This window comes from Equus caballus, chromosome 12 (assembly GCF_041296265.1).
Source record: "Equus caballus isolate H_3958 breed thoroughbred chromosome 12, TB-T2T, whole genome shotgun sequence".
Lineage (NCBI taxonomy): Eukaryota > Metazoa > Chordata > Mammalia > Perissodactyla > Equidae > Equus > Equus caballus.
Window position 1 is genome coordinate 31,338,081 of NC_091695.1, and position 12,761 is coordinate 31,350,841.

The 12,761-nt window shown below is 49.2% G+C and overlaps 1 protein-coding gene across 37 annotated transcripts in view; it reads right to left on the bottom strand.

Annotated features, from left to right (window-relative positions):
• Positions 1 to 760: 760 nt before the first annotated feature.
• The window catches only part of LOC138916668 (liprin-alpha-1-like), a 102,205-nt gene continuing 90,204 nt past the window's right edge, over positions 761 to 12,761 (bottom strand). For 14 of the 37 annotated variants that reach the window (XR_011423974.1, XR_011423972.1, XR_011423970.1 and 11 more), the window contains 5 exons: positions 7,677 to 7,852; positions 6,642 to 6,710; positions 5,585 to 5,750; positions 3,058 to 3,125; positions 761 to 2,142 (listed from right to left, as the gene is read on the bottom strand). Coding sequence is in view for 28 of the 37 variants with exons in the window: in XM_070229774.1 (XP_070085875.1) it covers positions 3,067 to 3,125; positions 5,585 to 5,750; positions 6,642 to 6,710; positions 7,677 to 7,852 (470 nt within the window). In the remaining 9 variants the exon portion in view is untranslated. Of the gene's footprint in view, positions 2,143 to 2,923; positions 3,126 to 5,584; positions 5,751 to 6,641; positions 6,711 to 7,676; positions 8,735 to 12,761 lie in introns of those variants that run through there. The other 23 variants (XM_070229766.1, XM_070229755.1, XM_070229750.1 and 20 more) reach the window with 7 other exon arrangements.

Genomic DNA, 12,761 nt, shown 5'->3' on the forward strand with positions numbered 1-12,761 from the left:
GAATGTATTCACCCGAATAAAGAAAACACGTCACTCAGGAGAGGCGGCCGTCAGCCCTGGAAGGACAGCAGAACAGGAAAAGGAAAACCGAGGCGACAGTCAGCAGCGCCCACCCAACACAGCGCGAGGCATGGGGTCGGCCTGGGCATCGTGCACCCCCAGACCTGATGACAATACTGCGGTGGGGGGAGGGCGGGCGACAGCACGTAGGGGCTGAGGCATCGGGTGCCCTGGGTCTGGCGCTGCCAGCCACGAGCGCCGCGCCTTGCCGCCCTGCAGCCGGGCGCGTCCTGCCTGCCTGCCTGCCTGGGCCCGTCGGCGCGTCCCTCCCCTCTCGCGCCGGACTGCTTCATGACTCAGGACTCCGTCTGAGCGCTCCGAGACCAGGCTCCCTGGGAACCGGAAGGACACAGCCCAGGGCGGGAGCAGCAGGAGAGCAGGGCCCCAGTGCGCGCATGGACTGACGCGCCTCCGCGCCTCCCTGTGGCCTGCGGTGCCTCTGAGCGCCAGGCTGCCCGGGCCTGGTCCCCCAGGTCTCAGCGAGAGAGGGTCTGGGCCTCGGGGGCCGAGGCGGGAAGCCCCTGGGCTTCCTGGCGGGGACGCCCCCATCCTGTGCTTCCACCCCCAGCTTTTTCATTCTGTCAACTGATTTCTACCCAAGAAAGTCCACTCGACCACGCTGCCGCCACTGAATCAGCCTGGAGCCGGAGATGAGCCAGCTGCGGCCGATTTGTCACAGAATGACAGCTTATTCTCAGTATCCTTTATTGGCAGTGGAAAACGCCTCAGTACTTTATTGAAAGAAAGCAATAAATAATACTGTGATAAAAATAGTTCAAAAGGAGACTGTACATACTTTGTTACATAATCAGGAGGTTCACAAAAGATTAACAGAAAACAGAATGTAACAACGAATGAATCGTACAAGGAAGTTAAAAGCAGAAACCGAATGTAAACCGTCCACCGACAAAATGAGCTGTATAATAAATAACGCACCGTGGTGGGAACACATTTCCTGCTGGCTCTTTAATGTGCCATTTAAAAAGGAAAAGTTACATCTGCTACTTAGACAGTCCAACACGGCTATATCGTCAAAAGCTAAAAATGTACCAATAGGTCCCTCCTTTCAACATGTTTACAAACAAATGTAAAAAGATGATTTACATAAGAAAAAATAAGGCCTTTAGTAGAGTCGCACTGCGTGGTTTCCTGGTTTCAGGGAGCCCGCGCCTTCCTCTTCCGGCACGGGCGTCCCTGTGGAGCGCGGTGCTTCCTGCTTGGTCCTCAAAGAGCAGCGGGGCGGGGGCCCGCGTCCGTCCGTCGGGGCAGAGCCCAGAGAGCCCCCCAGCCCTTCCTGCGGCCAAGAGAAGTGCTCCCGGCTGGGGCTCGTGCCGGGCGCTGAGGACAAGCCGTGCGGGTCTCCAGGGACGAGCTCTGCAAGCTACTGAGAGCCACCAGAGATGCTCACAGTTCTGACGGCCCCTTCAGCCCAAATTTTATCAGAAGCTCATATTTAACACCAGGTACTTTCAGTCTGTTCACGCTGCAGAATAAAGCATTTCTTGCTAGAAAAAGTAGAGTAAGGTCAGTCATTAAAACGCAATTGCTTGAAATTAAGTCTGCTTGTTTCAAAATGATTGTTGTAGAGCTGGTTACATTTGTCAGGATAACCCGCACCATGTCATGATGATCTTACAAATGCAAATGCAGTAAAATCCTCTTCTCTCTCGCCGATTATTATTAAAAAATTAATGATAATTACAATAAATGCATAATTTACAAAAGCCCTGTATCTTTTCATAGGATTTATACATACAAGCATTACAGTACATTCGTTTGAAAGACTAAAATTAGATAGAAGAACAGAATCGATTTGAAAGGATATTTATAGCCTGGATATACATGAAAAAGTAACTAACTATATAAATGAAGTCATGTTTACATAAATATAAGAAACATTAAATTCTAAAATATTTTCTCTATGGTATTCGTGAATTTTTCACTAATTAAAAACTCTGTAATAAAATATCTTAGGGTCCATATAACAAGTATCAACAGATTGCAGATCCACTGAATTCTGAAAGGCCGTCTTCGCCGGGTCCCGAGCGCTGCACGGTCATCTGTAGAAGTAGTGTGGGTAAACTGGAAAGGAAGCACAAACAGGACAATCAGCCTCAGGACGGGCCGCCCGGCGCGCACCTGCGTCCTGAGGCCCAGCCCTGCCTCCCTGCCCCTTGCGCTGTAGCTGCTTGAGAACTGAGATGAAACGTCAAGGAGTACGCGTATCAATGAGAAAATTCCTTGCTGACTTCCTTTTGGCGTATGTCTAAAAGTTACCAATTAAAAAGATTAGGAAACCAATCAAACCTTCTGGCGGAGACGTGAAAAGTGGAGAGCGGAACAGAGCCCCCGGCCCTGGCGCCACGAGCAGAGGCTGGGCTCCCAGCCCCACGTCACCCCTTCAGCGCGAGCGGGCTGCTCGTAACTGCACCCCTGCGATGGCAACGCAGCTGTGTGTTTAAAACCACCCGCCAGGCCCTCAGGGTCGCACGACAGCGTGGCCCCAGGAAACCTGGCCGTGCGGGGTGCGGCTCATTCAAGACCGTGTATTTCTAAGAAAGCCAGTGGGCGCCGCTGACCTGGGAGCGACACCAGCGCGGATGCCAGGGTCAAGGCGGAGAGCCGCCGTGCCGGGCGCTCTCAACCACGGGTGGTCGCCAGCCAAGAGCTGAGCCGGTGAGCTCCTGCCACGCGCTGCTCTCCTGCCTCCCCACCCCCAAAAGACATTAGCAGATACTGAAAAGAGTCCAGCACTTTCAGTTTTAAGGAAAAAATGCAAATACACTTTTTTCCTTAACAAATGAGGATACACGAACCCCTCTGTGACCAACTGTGAGCATACAGAACACCAGAACCACGTAACGGGTGCAGCCGGGCTTGCATGCGTGTTCCTAAAGGCCTGCAGGAACGGAAACGGGCTCTCCGGGCCAGGCAGCGCCCCCGTGCGGTCACCCGGCCGCCTCTGCGGCCTCCGGGCACGCGGAGCCCTCTACTCACCACGGGGCTTCAGCAGGAGTAAGTCCTGACCGTGGCGGCGTCCAGCCTCTGCGCTCCCGACACGCTGCCTGCTCCGACACCGGGGAGGAAGCGTGCAAACACAGCGTGCGGTTAGTCTTCAGACGTCACACGGGGCACACGTACACACACATCTGCACACCTACAACAACACCTACTGAGGGCTCCCAGGGAAACTGCTAGATGGGAGCGGACGAGCCAGGGAAAGAGAACCTAAGCGTCGCCAGGAGGGGGTTCTCTTCAGCCCCCAGCAGCCCTGGGAGCCACTGGCAGCTAATCTCACGACAGCAAGGACGCCTCAGATGATACACACTTCGTGATGTCCTCTGTCTAAGTGACAACTACTTCACCTGGTAACTTTGTTTCTCCTGAAACTCTCTAGATTTGCAGAGCAACTAGACTTTTCTTCGGGGCCTAAACGTGATATCCCCAAGGCCGGTGTGAGGTAGATAACCCGGGGCAGCGCTAGACACCACGGGGTGCAGGTGACCGGAGTCAAACGCAGGCCTGGCCTGACGGGAGACGTGCCCTCGGGCCACCTGCCCTCCGCGCCTGTCTGAGGGAGCATCCAGGGCACTCCTCCCCAGGGCCTGGCTGCAGGGGGTGGGTAGAGGACAATGACTCATCTAAGAACACTAAAACCCAGTCTCAGTTTCTGCCGGAAGTGATGTGTACCACTGAGGCCTTGTTCCTGTCGAGAAACACACGGCACGGCCCAAGAGGTGAGCCCCGCCTCTCCCTTGCAACCTGGACAGAAAATGTGCAAACACCTGGAGCAGATATTCCCGACTGCCAGTTACACAGTTTGTGTTCCCACGGGTCCAGCAGGAACACGTTTTATCAAGAATGTGCCGTGGTTCCAGAAGAGATGGCACGACAGCCGGCACTGTCGGTGAGCATGGGTCATCTTTCCAAACCCTGACCCTGAGGTCCCAGGAGGCCAGCTGCAGCTTCCCCGATGCCCCTTATTTAAGAAGGCATTGAGCAGTCCACTCTCCCGGGGTTGGGCCTCAGTTTTCCTACAAGGGTCAACAGCCGTCTTCCATGTAATATATTCCCTACACCTCTCTCTAGGCTTATTTTTAATTTATCTGAACTCTAATCTCAATGTCGCCGTCAATACTGAACACGGGAAGTGTGACTGAGTCTGAGGAAACTGGGCACGAAGCTGTGAAGAAAATCAGAAGGCGCTCCGTCAGCCTATTCAATAAGTGGAGGGCCGAGTTACCGTTAGAGTTATACAAATTACCTCATGCTCCTTAGAATAAGAATGCTACTAAAGACACTGCTACTCTTGCCCCATTAACCAGATCACTGAGCTCTGCAGAGAGATGCAGGCTTCCAGCAGCAGTGCTGCCCTGGGGGCCATCTCACCAAGCGTCCGGCTGAGCGAAGGCTTTACACACACGCGCTTTTCTCTCATTTTGATATAAGCAAGTGAGAGCCAAACTCACAAACCTACATACGGGAAGGGCTAAGAACAGGGAAACTTGTAAAAGCCAACTCAGGACAATTTTTAAAAGCGCTTCCTTTCCCATAGCCGATCCATGGGCCACAGAGAGGAGAACGAAGTCCTTCGTAACGGGAGTGTGGCTACAATGGCCCCAGCGGCCAGCACCACACGGGACCAGGACCCGCAGACGCCTCCTACGAGCCTGACGAGGAGCAGCCGTTTCACTGCCACAGCCGCTGAAGAGGACACGGCTGTACGACGACGGCCCTACAGACGGGGAGACTGAGGCACAGTGCTCGAGGCTGTGCCCCTCCTCAGTGGCAGAGCCAGGGTCCACCGAGGCCATCTGCCCTTGATCCTGTCATCGTGGGGGCCGCGGTCAGAGCTGAGAGGTCTGTCAGTAAAGCGCGACCAACTTGTCATCAGCCGTGTCCTCCAAGCGGAGCGGCGGTCAAAGGGAAAACCGCAAGCTCCATCTGGAACCCTGACTGCAAGGCTCGTGCGCTCCCACGGCCCACCGCGCTCCAGTGACGACCTGCCCAGGCTCACCTTCTTCCTCCTCTCCGTCCTTATGGTGCGCAGTGACAGGGACCAACGCCAGCAGGGGTGGAGAGAGGAAAGGGAAGGCTCACAGAGGGGGAAACTGTGTTCTCTAAGATGGACTCAGTCACCTCTCCAGGTGGAGAGACGTCCCGGGAGCACCCGGCGTGGCCCGAGAGCTGCTGCACCACCTTCCGGCGGAGCCTTCCAGGGCTGCCTGCCACACACACAGGCTACAGGACGTCCACTCAGCACGCCGAGAACACACGCGACGCTCAGCTTTATTAGTTGGAAGGATATGCTAAGATTCAACCAGACAAGACTCTAAAAAACCTACATTATTGTTAAACTGTTATGCACAGATGTTAGGATTCATTTTAAAACACTTAACCTGGGCATGCACCAGTACTCAATGCCTTGTAACACAATCAAGAGGCCATTCTGGATCACGGTTAACATTCCAGCCACAAAGCTGCTCATGCCGCCCACAGCGGCTGGCCGCCCCTGCACACCTACCGTCCAGCTGCGTCTTCTTCGGCTGCATGGAGGGTGAGGACAGAGAGGAGGTGACCCGGAAGTTGGCGGGGAGAGTCTCTGCGGACCCAGCAGCTAAGCCACGAACATCCTTTGGTCTAAATTTTTTTCTCCAAGAAGGTGCTCTCCTAAAGCTTTTATCATCGTCCTGGGAAATTAAAGGACAGAAAACAAGACTGATTTTAAAATAAAGGACAAAAATAGACAGTCAAGTTACCAGCCTTGAACCTGACTGCTGAACTCGTCACTGCATGTTTGTTCACACCTATTTAACCCGTTCCTGATAACCACAGGATCTACTGTCCCCACCGGGAACTTCTGAGAGTGACGGGCCCAGTAACACTATGTGGGGCCCTCACTGGGCATCGATGAGGACGGCCCTGGGCCGGCCAGGTGCATGTGCCTCCTGTTCATCACCCTGTTTCCTTTCTTATCTTGGAGAAATCATCTTCTTGCCGTATAAGATAATACATTTCTATTTGTCTTAAAATAGTTTCCAAGCTGTAAGCAGTTCTGCCTTAGAGCTGGGGAAGAGCCAGCAAGCACTCCTTTAGCTGTCCTCCTAGTCACCAGGCAAACTCACGTTTTCTTAAGGGGCAACGAAGGAAAGAATAAAAACAGTGTGGGAACAAACAAGTCACGACTGTGTGAGGGGAAATTAACATGTTGCGTTTCTCTAATCTCCTTCTAACAGGTTTCTCCAAAGCACAGGGACTCTGGATTGGGGTCAGACATCCAGCGGTCCCCAAACATAGCCCATGGACGCCATGCCTCGGCTGCCACCAATGTTGATGGGAACAACATTTTTGAGGGCTATCAAAACTTAAATAGCAAATATTTTAAAAACAGAAAACCTCAGACTGAAAATACGAGTTTCTTACTATCTCATTTAACACATTTTTGAGAGCAAAGCTTAGCTCAGGAGGTAAAATCATCTCCACACTTAGAAGAGAGACTGCCGACGGGGCTCACGTGCATATGAACAAATAATTCACACTGAATGCAAATTTAAATAAAATTCATTAGGCTGAAAACTCACTTCATCAAAACTTCTGTCCGTCCCCATGACCAAAAGGTTGTTAAATTCTCGTTCCAAGACAGCGCGAGCCTGAAATCATAACAAAACAACAATACCGCAAAGCTTCATCAATCTAATCTGAAGGACGTTAGCATATCACAACTGTTTTTCAAATCAAGACTTTTAAAAAGCTCAGGCTATAAACACCTTGAGCCATGACAGCATTTAATTTAATTGAATTAATTAATTTATTTGAGGAAGATTAGCACTGAGCTAACACCAGCTGCCAATCCTCCTCTTTTTTGCTGAGGAAGACTGGCCCTGAGCTAGAATCCATGCCCATCGTCCTCTATTTTATATGTGGGACGCTGCCACAGCATGGCTTGCCAAGTGCTTCCACGTCTGCACCCGGGCTCCGAACCGGCGAACCCCGGGCTGCCGAGAAGCAGAACGTGCGCACTTAACCACTGCAACACCGGGCTGGCCCCCACAACCACATTTTAAATTAGGGGATTCCTGCGGAGCCCATGGATGGGCTTTCAGGGAAAGGGACCCATGACCGCTGGCAGACTATCTACGAAAGTGTGCTCTGTGGGTTGGTGCTGGTGGGGGGATGGGGGGTATCGGCAAAAGACATACAATCTTCTGTAGAAGAAGAATAAATTTCCTGATTCTCAGGTGAGCCCGTGTGTCAAAAAGAATCACACAGGGCAATAGAAACAAAATTAACAGAATCTCCATCGGTGTACCTATGAGCATTTCTCTTTCCACGTAAGAACTAAATACACGTCGTCACTCCTACGAGCATATGGACTTGAACGAAGTTTCCCCTTTTTTTTTAATTGCAAGACTCTCATGCTGACAACAGAAAATGGAAGGACAGGCAAAACTAATGAAGAATTAAGCATTGCTGGTTTGGAACCAGTATTTTGTGGATTAGGGATAGTTGTCTGAGGTACTGTGAAGTTTTGTGTCCACTCAGTTAACCAGCTAGACGTCTCCATCAGGAGACCTGACTGAACGCTGAGTGAGAGCCGGGCCGGCTCTGCAGCATACCTGTGTGTTCTGCTTAGGGATCCGTAACAAGAGCGCCAGTGCACTGAAATCGAAGGTTTCATCTAAGGCCACAAGTGCACCGTGAACGCCACTCTCCACCAGATTGTTTGCATATTCTTTAAGACCAATTGAGACGATCCAGCGAATCACTCGATCGTTGCTCCACACAAGCACGTCTACAGGTGAACAGAAACAATTAGAACGGCGTCTGCACAAAGCTGTCTTCATCATGCACACCTGTAACAGCACACAGAAGGTAGGCAGGCAACCGCTGCTGCATTTAGAGGTCACGCCTCGGCCCTCCTCCATCGAAGGGAAACTGTCCCACTAGAACTCATGCTGCCAAAGAACCTAAGAGCAATGAAGTTCTTACGGACATTGATTTTCTAGAGAACAGAAAATGAGGAGGATCCAGGGTCAGAAACCAGAAGGACAGAGAAGAAGCTGAATGCCCACCAGGCACGAGCGCGCTTCCTCTACAGCCTTCAGAGTTTCTGAAACACTTTCTTTTCGTCAGAGAAGGAGTTGGCGCCCTGCTCGATTCAACACAAATGTCTCATTTGTAATCTTGAAGCTTGTTTCCTTGAAGCCTTTTTTGTTGTCTCATTTTAAAAAGAGAGAAACTTAAAGATGCTCTCCAGCATATCAGAGACTGGGGGGAAGATCTTACACCACACGAAGTGATCCATTATTAAATTCGCTCTAGTAGAGATCTAAAAATAGCCACTCCATGAAAATATCTCCGGATGCTCACCAATCACTTCCAAAGACAACTTTTGTCAACTATAAAAAGATTTAAAACAGATACAGAAAACAGACAAAACTGATTTACCCATTTTATTTCCAATGCCCTTTTATACTATACACACACAAACACTATATATATAGTATAAAATATATGCACTACATATATAGTATAAAGTGTGTATATATATATAGTATAAAAGCTGGCTTACGGTTTTTCTTGTGATTCACGTTAGCTCAATCATGACCAGACTATCCTTTAAACGGGCTGTGTCCTCAACCAGTTTTGTCTTCAGTTTCTTTCTTTGTAAAACCTGGGGAAGAAGACAGCACTCACACGCACGGGGTTGTGGGAAGGATTAAACAATTAACCTCTGAAAGTGCTTCGAGTTCTTAAGTCTTACCTATTATTATGACTGTTGTTAGTGATTTCTTTATTCTGAAAATTCTGGGAGATTTTACTTTGAGCTTAATCGTTAACGTCTTACTTAAAAGCAGACTATTGTAGTCGATGCTTTCGAGGCATGCCGGGTGAGAGGCTCCCATTGCATCTCCCCACCTGCGCTCTCACTGAGCCGCCTCTGCCATCGTCCCCTGCTAAGGAGCTCCTCCTCCACCTCCAAGGCCCAGCTGAACCAGCGCCTCTGTGCTGCCCCCTGAGCCCTGGAGGCAGAGCCACAGGGCTCCATCTGTGCTCCTGAAGCCCTCTGATAAGTGGCTAGAGCAGAATCGCCACACTGGAGTCCAGTGAGCCGATAGCAGAGTCCTGCCCGTCTGTGCCCTGCTGTTACCCAGCAGTGTGGCACGGGGTGGCATTTCTGAGTGAAGGAGTACACACGTCAGAACAAGTCACAGGAGGAGTGTTCCCCTTGAGACGGTTCGCGCAGACTGACGTAAGCACAAGAAAGCAGGCACAGGTGCTGTGCCTCAGAGGAGGACCGTGCTTCCTCCCAGAGCTGCAGGGCGTGGTGGCGCACCCTGGTGGTAAGTCACGAGCTGCCCCACAGCACAGCCACACACAGACAGGTGCTGTGGTGCTGCGGCCAGGGAGCGAACCTGGGCCGCTGAGTGCTGGGGGCCAGACTTGAACCACCAGGCCATGAGAGGAGGGTCTTCAAAGCACTCATCTCCAACCCTCCCTCCTCTGTAAGGATGCCAGACTAGTTTTCTCCACTTAACAAATTTCCTAATATTTTTAAAAATGGGAAATCACTAACCCACAGCCAGCATCATACTCAACGGGGAAAAACTGAGCGCCATCCCCCTGAGAACAGGAACAAGACAAGGGAGCCCACTCCCACCACTCTTACTGAACATAGTACTGCAGGTTTGGGCCAGAGCAATTAGGCAAGAAAAAGAAAGAAAAGGAATCCAAATTGGCAGTGAAGAAGTGTAACTCTCACTGTTTGCAGACGACATGATTTTATATAGAGAAAACCCTAAAGAAGCCATGGCGGGGCCGGCTCGGTGGCTGAGTGGCTAAGTTCACGCGCTCCGCTGAGGCAGCCCAGGGTTCGGATCCTGGGCACGGACATGGCACCGCTCATCAGGCCACGTTGAGACGGCGTCCCACATCCCACAACTAGAAAGACATGCAACTAAGATATGCAACTATGTACCAGGGGGGTTTGGGAAATAAAGCAGGGAAAAAAAAAAAAAAAAGATTGGCAACAGTTGTTAGCCTAGGTGCCAATCTTTAAAAAAAAAAAAAAGAAGCCATGGGAAAACAATTAGAAATAAACATCTACAGCAAAGTTGCAGGATACAAAGTCTACTTACAAAAATCAGTTGCATTTCTCTACTCTAATAACAAACTAACAGAACGAGAACTCAAGAATAGAATACCATTTACAATCGCAACAAAGAGAATAAAATATCTAGAAATAGGGGTGACGTCAGCAACATGGCAGCGTGAGCTCACCCAGGACTCTCTCCCCTCCAAATTACAACTAAAAAGAGCAACTGCTTTCCAACCAAAAAAAAAAAAATCCCAATAACAGAAATCCTCACAGACCCACAGCAGCCAAACGACGGAAGGCGGAGAGGCTGGAGCCGCCCTCGGAGGAGCTGGAACGGGGTCTTCGCTCCCTCCCCTAGAGACTGGGATCGCTGCCGTGGGTGTGAGAAGGAGCAGGGGAGGGGCCGTGCATTGGGAGATCGTGCAGGACTCCCACCGCTGGAGCAGCGGAAACCCTCTAACAGGGGACAGCTTTCGCGTGGGGGAACCCCAGCAAGCCAGGGCCCTGGGAGACCAGAGAGCGAGAGCTGTGCCAATCCAGGTCGGCATGAGAGAAAGTGTCCCTCCTCCCTCAACCCATTCTGGGCGCCACCATCGTGGCTGAAGGCGCAGGGCTCAGAACCAAGGCTCTCGACCCCCATCTAGTGGCGACAGGCTGTACCTGCAACCAAATAACAGCATCATGCGCAAAAACCTCTCCTCTACCATCCAGCAATTTATAAAAGTTCCAGTCCAAAAGGAAAACAATAAAAACACAGAATTATGTCCTGAGGGCTTGGAAATGGGTAAAGTAAGTGAAGAGGAGTTCAAAATAGCTATCCTCAAAATACTCAATGAGGTAAAGGGAAATATAGAGAAACAAGTCAACAAGTTCTGGAGTTACTTCACAAAAGAGATTGAAATTATAAAGAAGAATCAATTAGAAACACTAGAGACGAAAAACACAATGGACCAGATAAAACAGAATACAGATTCCCTGAATGCCCGTGTAGACACCATAGAGGAGTAAACTAGCATAATCAAAGACAGGCTGAATGGCTCCAGACAGAGGAAGAAAGACAACTAAGAATTAAAAAAACTGAAGAAAAGCTCAGAGAAATAGCTGACTCAATGAGAAAATGCAACTTAAGAATCATCGGAATTCCTGAGGGCGTGGAAAAGGAAAATGGAGCAGAAAGTGTGCTCAACGAAATCAGAGAAGAGAACTTCCCAAATCTAGGGATTGAGAGAGAAATGTGTGTGGAGGAAGCTTTCAGATCTCCTACATTTGTCAATGTAAAAAGACCTACTGCAAGGTACATAGTAGTAAAAATGGCAAAAATGAAGGACAGAGAAAGAATACTCAGGGCAGCAAGGCAGAAGAAAAGAACCTACAAAGGAACCCCTATCAGACCTTCAGCGGATTTCTCGACAGAAACCTTACAAGCTAGGAGAGACTGGAGTGACATATTCAAAACTTTAAAGGATAAAAATCTTCAGCCAAGAATACTCTATCCAGGAAAAATATCCTTCAGATAGGAGGGAGAAATTAAATCTTTTCCAGACAAACAAAAGCTAAGGGACTTCGTAGTCACAGGACCTTCACTACAAGAAATCCTCAAGAAGGCTCTCATACCTGAAAAAAGAAAAAAAGGGACTAAGGGGTCACAAAACACAGAGTAGGGAGACAAATAGACAGAAGCTAAATAGGATAGCAAATATTCAACTATAGCATTAGGATAAAGGGAAGGAAATCACCAAAGCAAAGATAATCTTATCACTCTAACCACAAACTCACAACACAAGTTGGAATAAGAGATGAAAATAATAATTTCGGAGGGGAGGAGGAAAGGGACTGAAACAATCTAGGCTAAGGAAGTAAGAGACCACCAGAAAATGGACTATGTTATACACGAGATTCTGAATACAAACTTCAGGGTAGCCACTAAACTGAAAAACAGAACAGAAACATAAAACATAAATAAGGAAAAATCTAAGAAACCCAGCCTAAGAAACTGCAGAAGTCAATGGGTAGGCTAAAACACACAGGACAAGAAACAAAGGAAACACAGGAAAACCGGAAAACGAGCAACAGAATGACAGCATTCAGCTCTCATGCATCAATACTCACCCTCAACGTAAACGGATTGAACTCGCCAATAAAAAGACACAGAGTGGCAAAATAGATTAAAGAATGAGATCCAACAATTTGTTGCCTCCAGGAAACACACCTCAGCTCCAAGGACAAACACAGGCTCAGAGTGAAGGGGTGGAAGACAACACTCCAAGCCAATAGCAAACAAAAGAAAGCAGGGGTCGCAATGCTTATATCAGACAAAACAGACTTCAAGATAAGGCAGGTAAAGAGAGACATAGAGGGCCAATATATAATGATCAGAGGGACACTTCATCAAGAAGAAATAACGCTTATAAATATCTATGCCCCCAACACAGGAGCACCAAAGTTCATAAAGTAACTATTAACAAACCTAAAAGAAGATATCAAAAATAACACAAAAATAGTAGGGGACCTCAACACCACACTCACATCAATGGATAGATCATCCAGACAGGAAATCAACAGAGAAACAGTGGAGCTAAACGAAAAGCTAAAACAGTGGGAC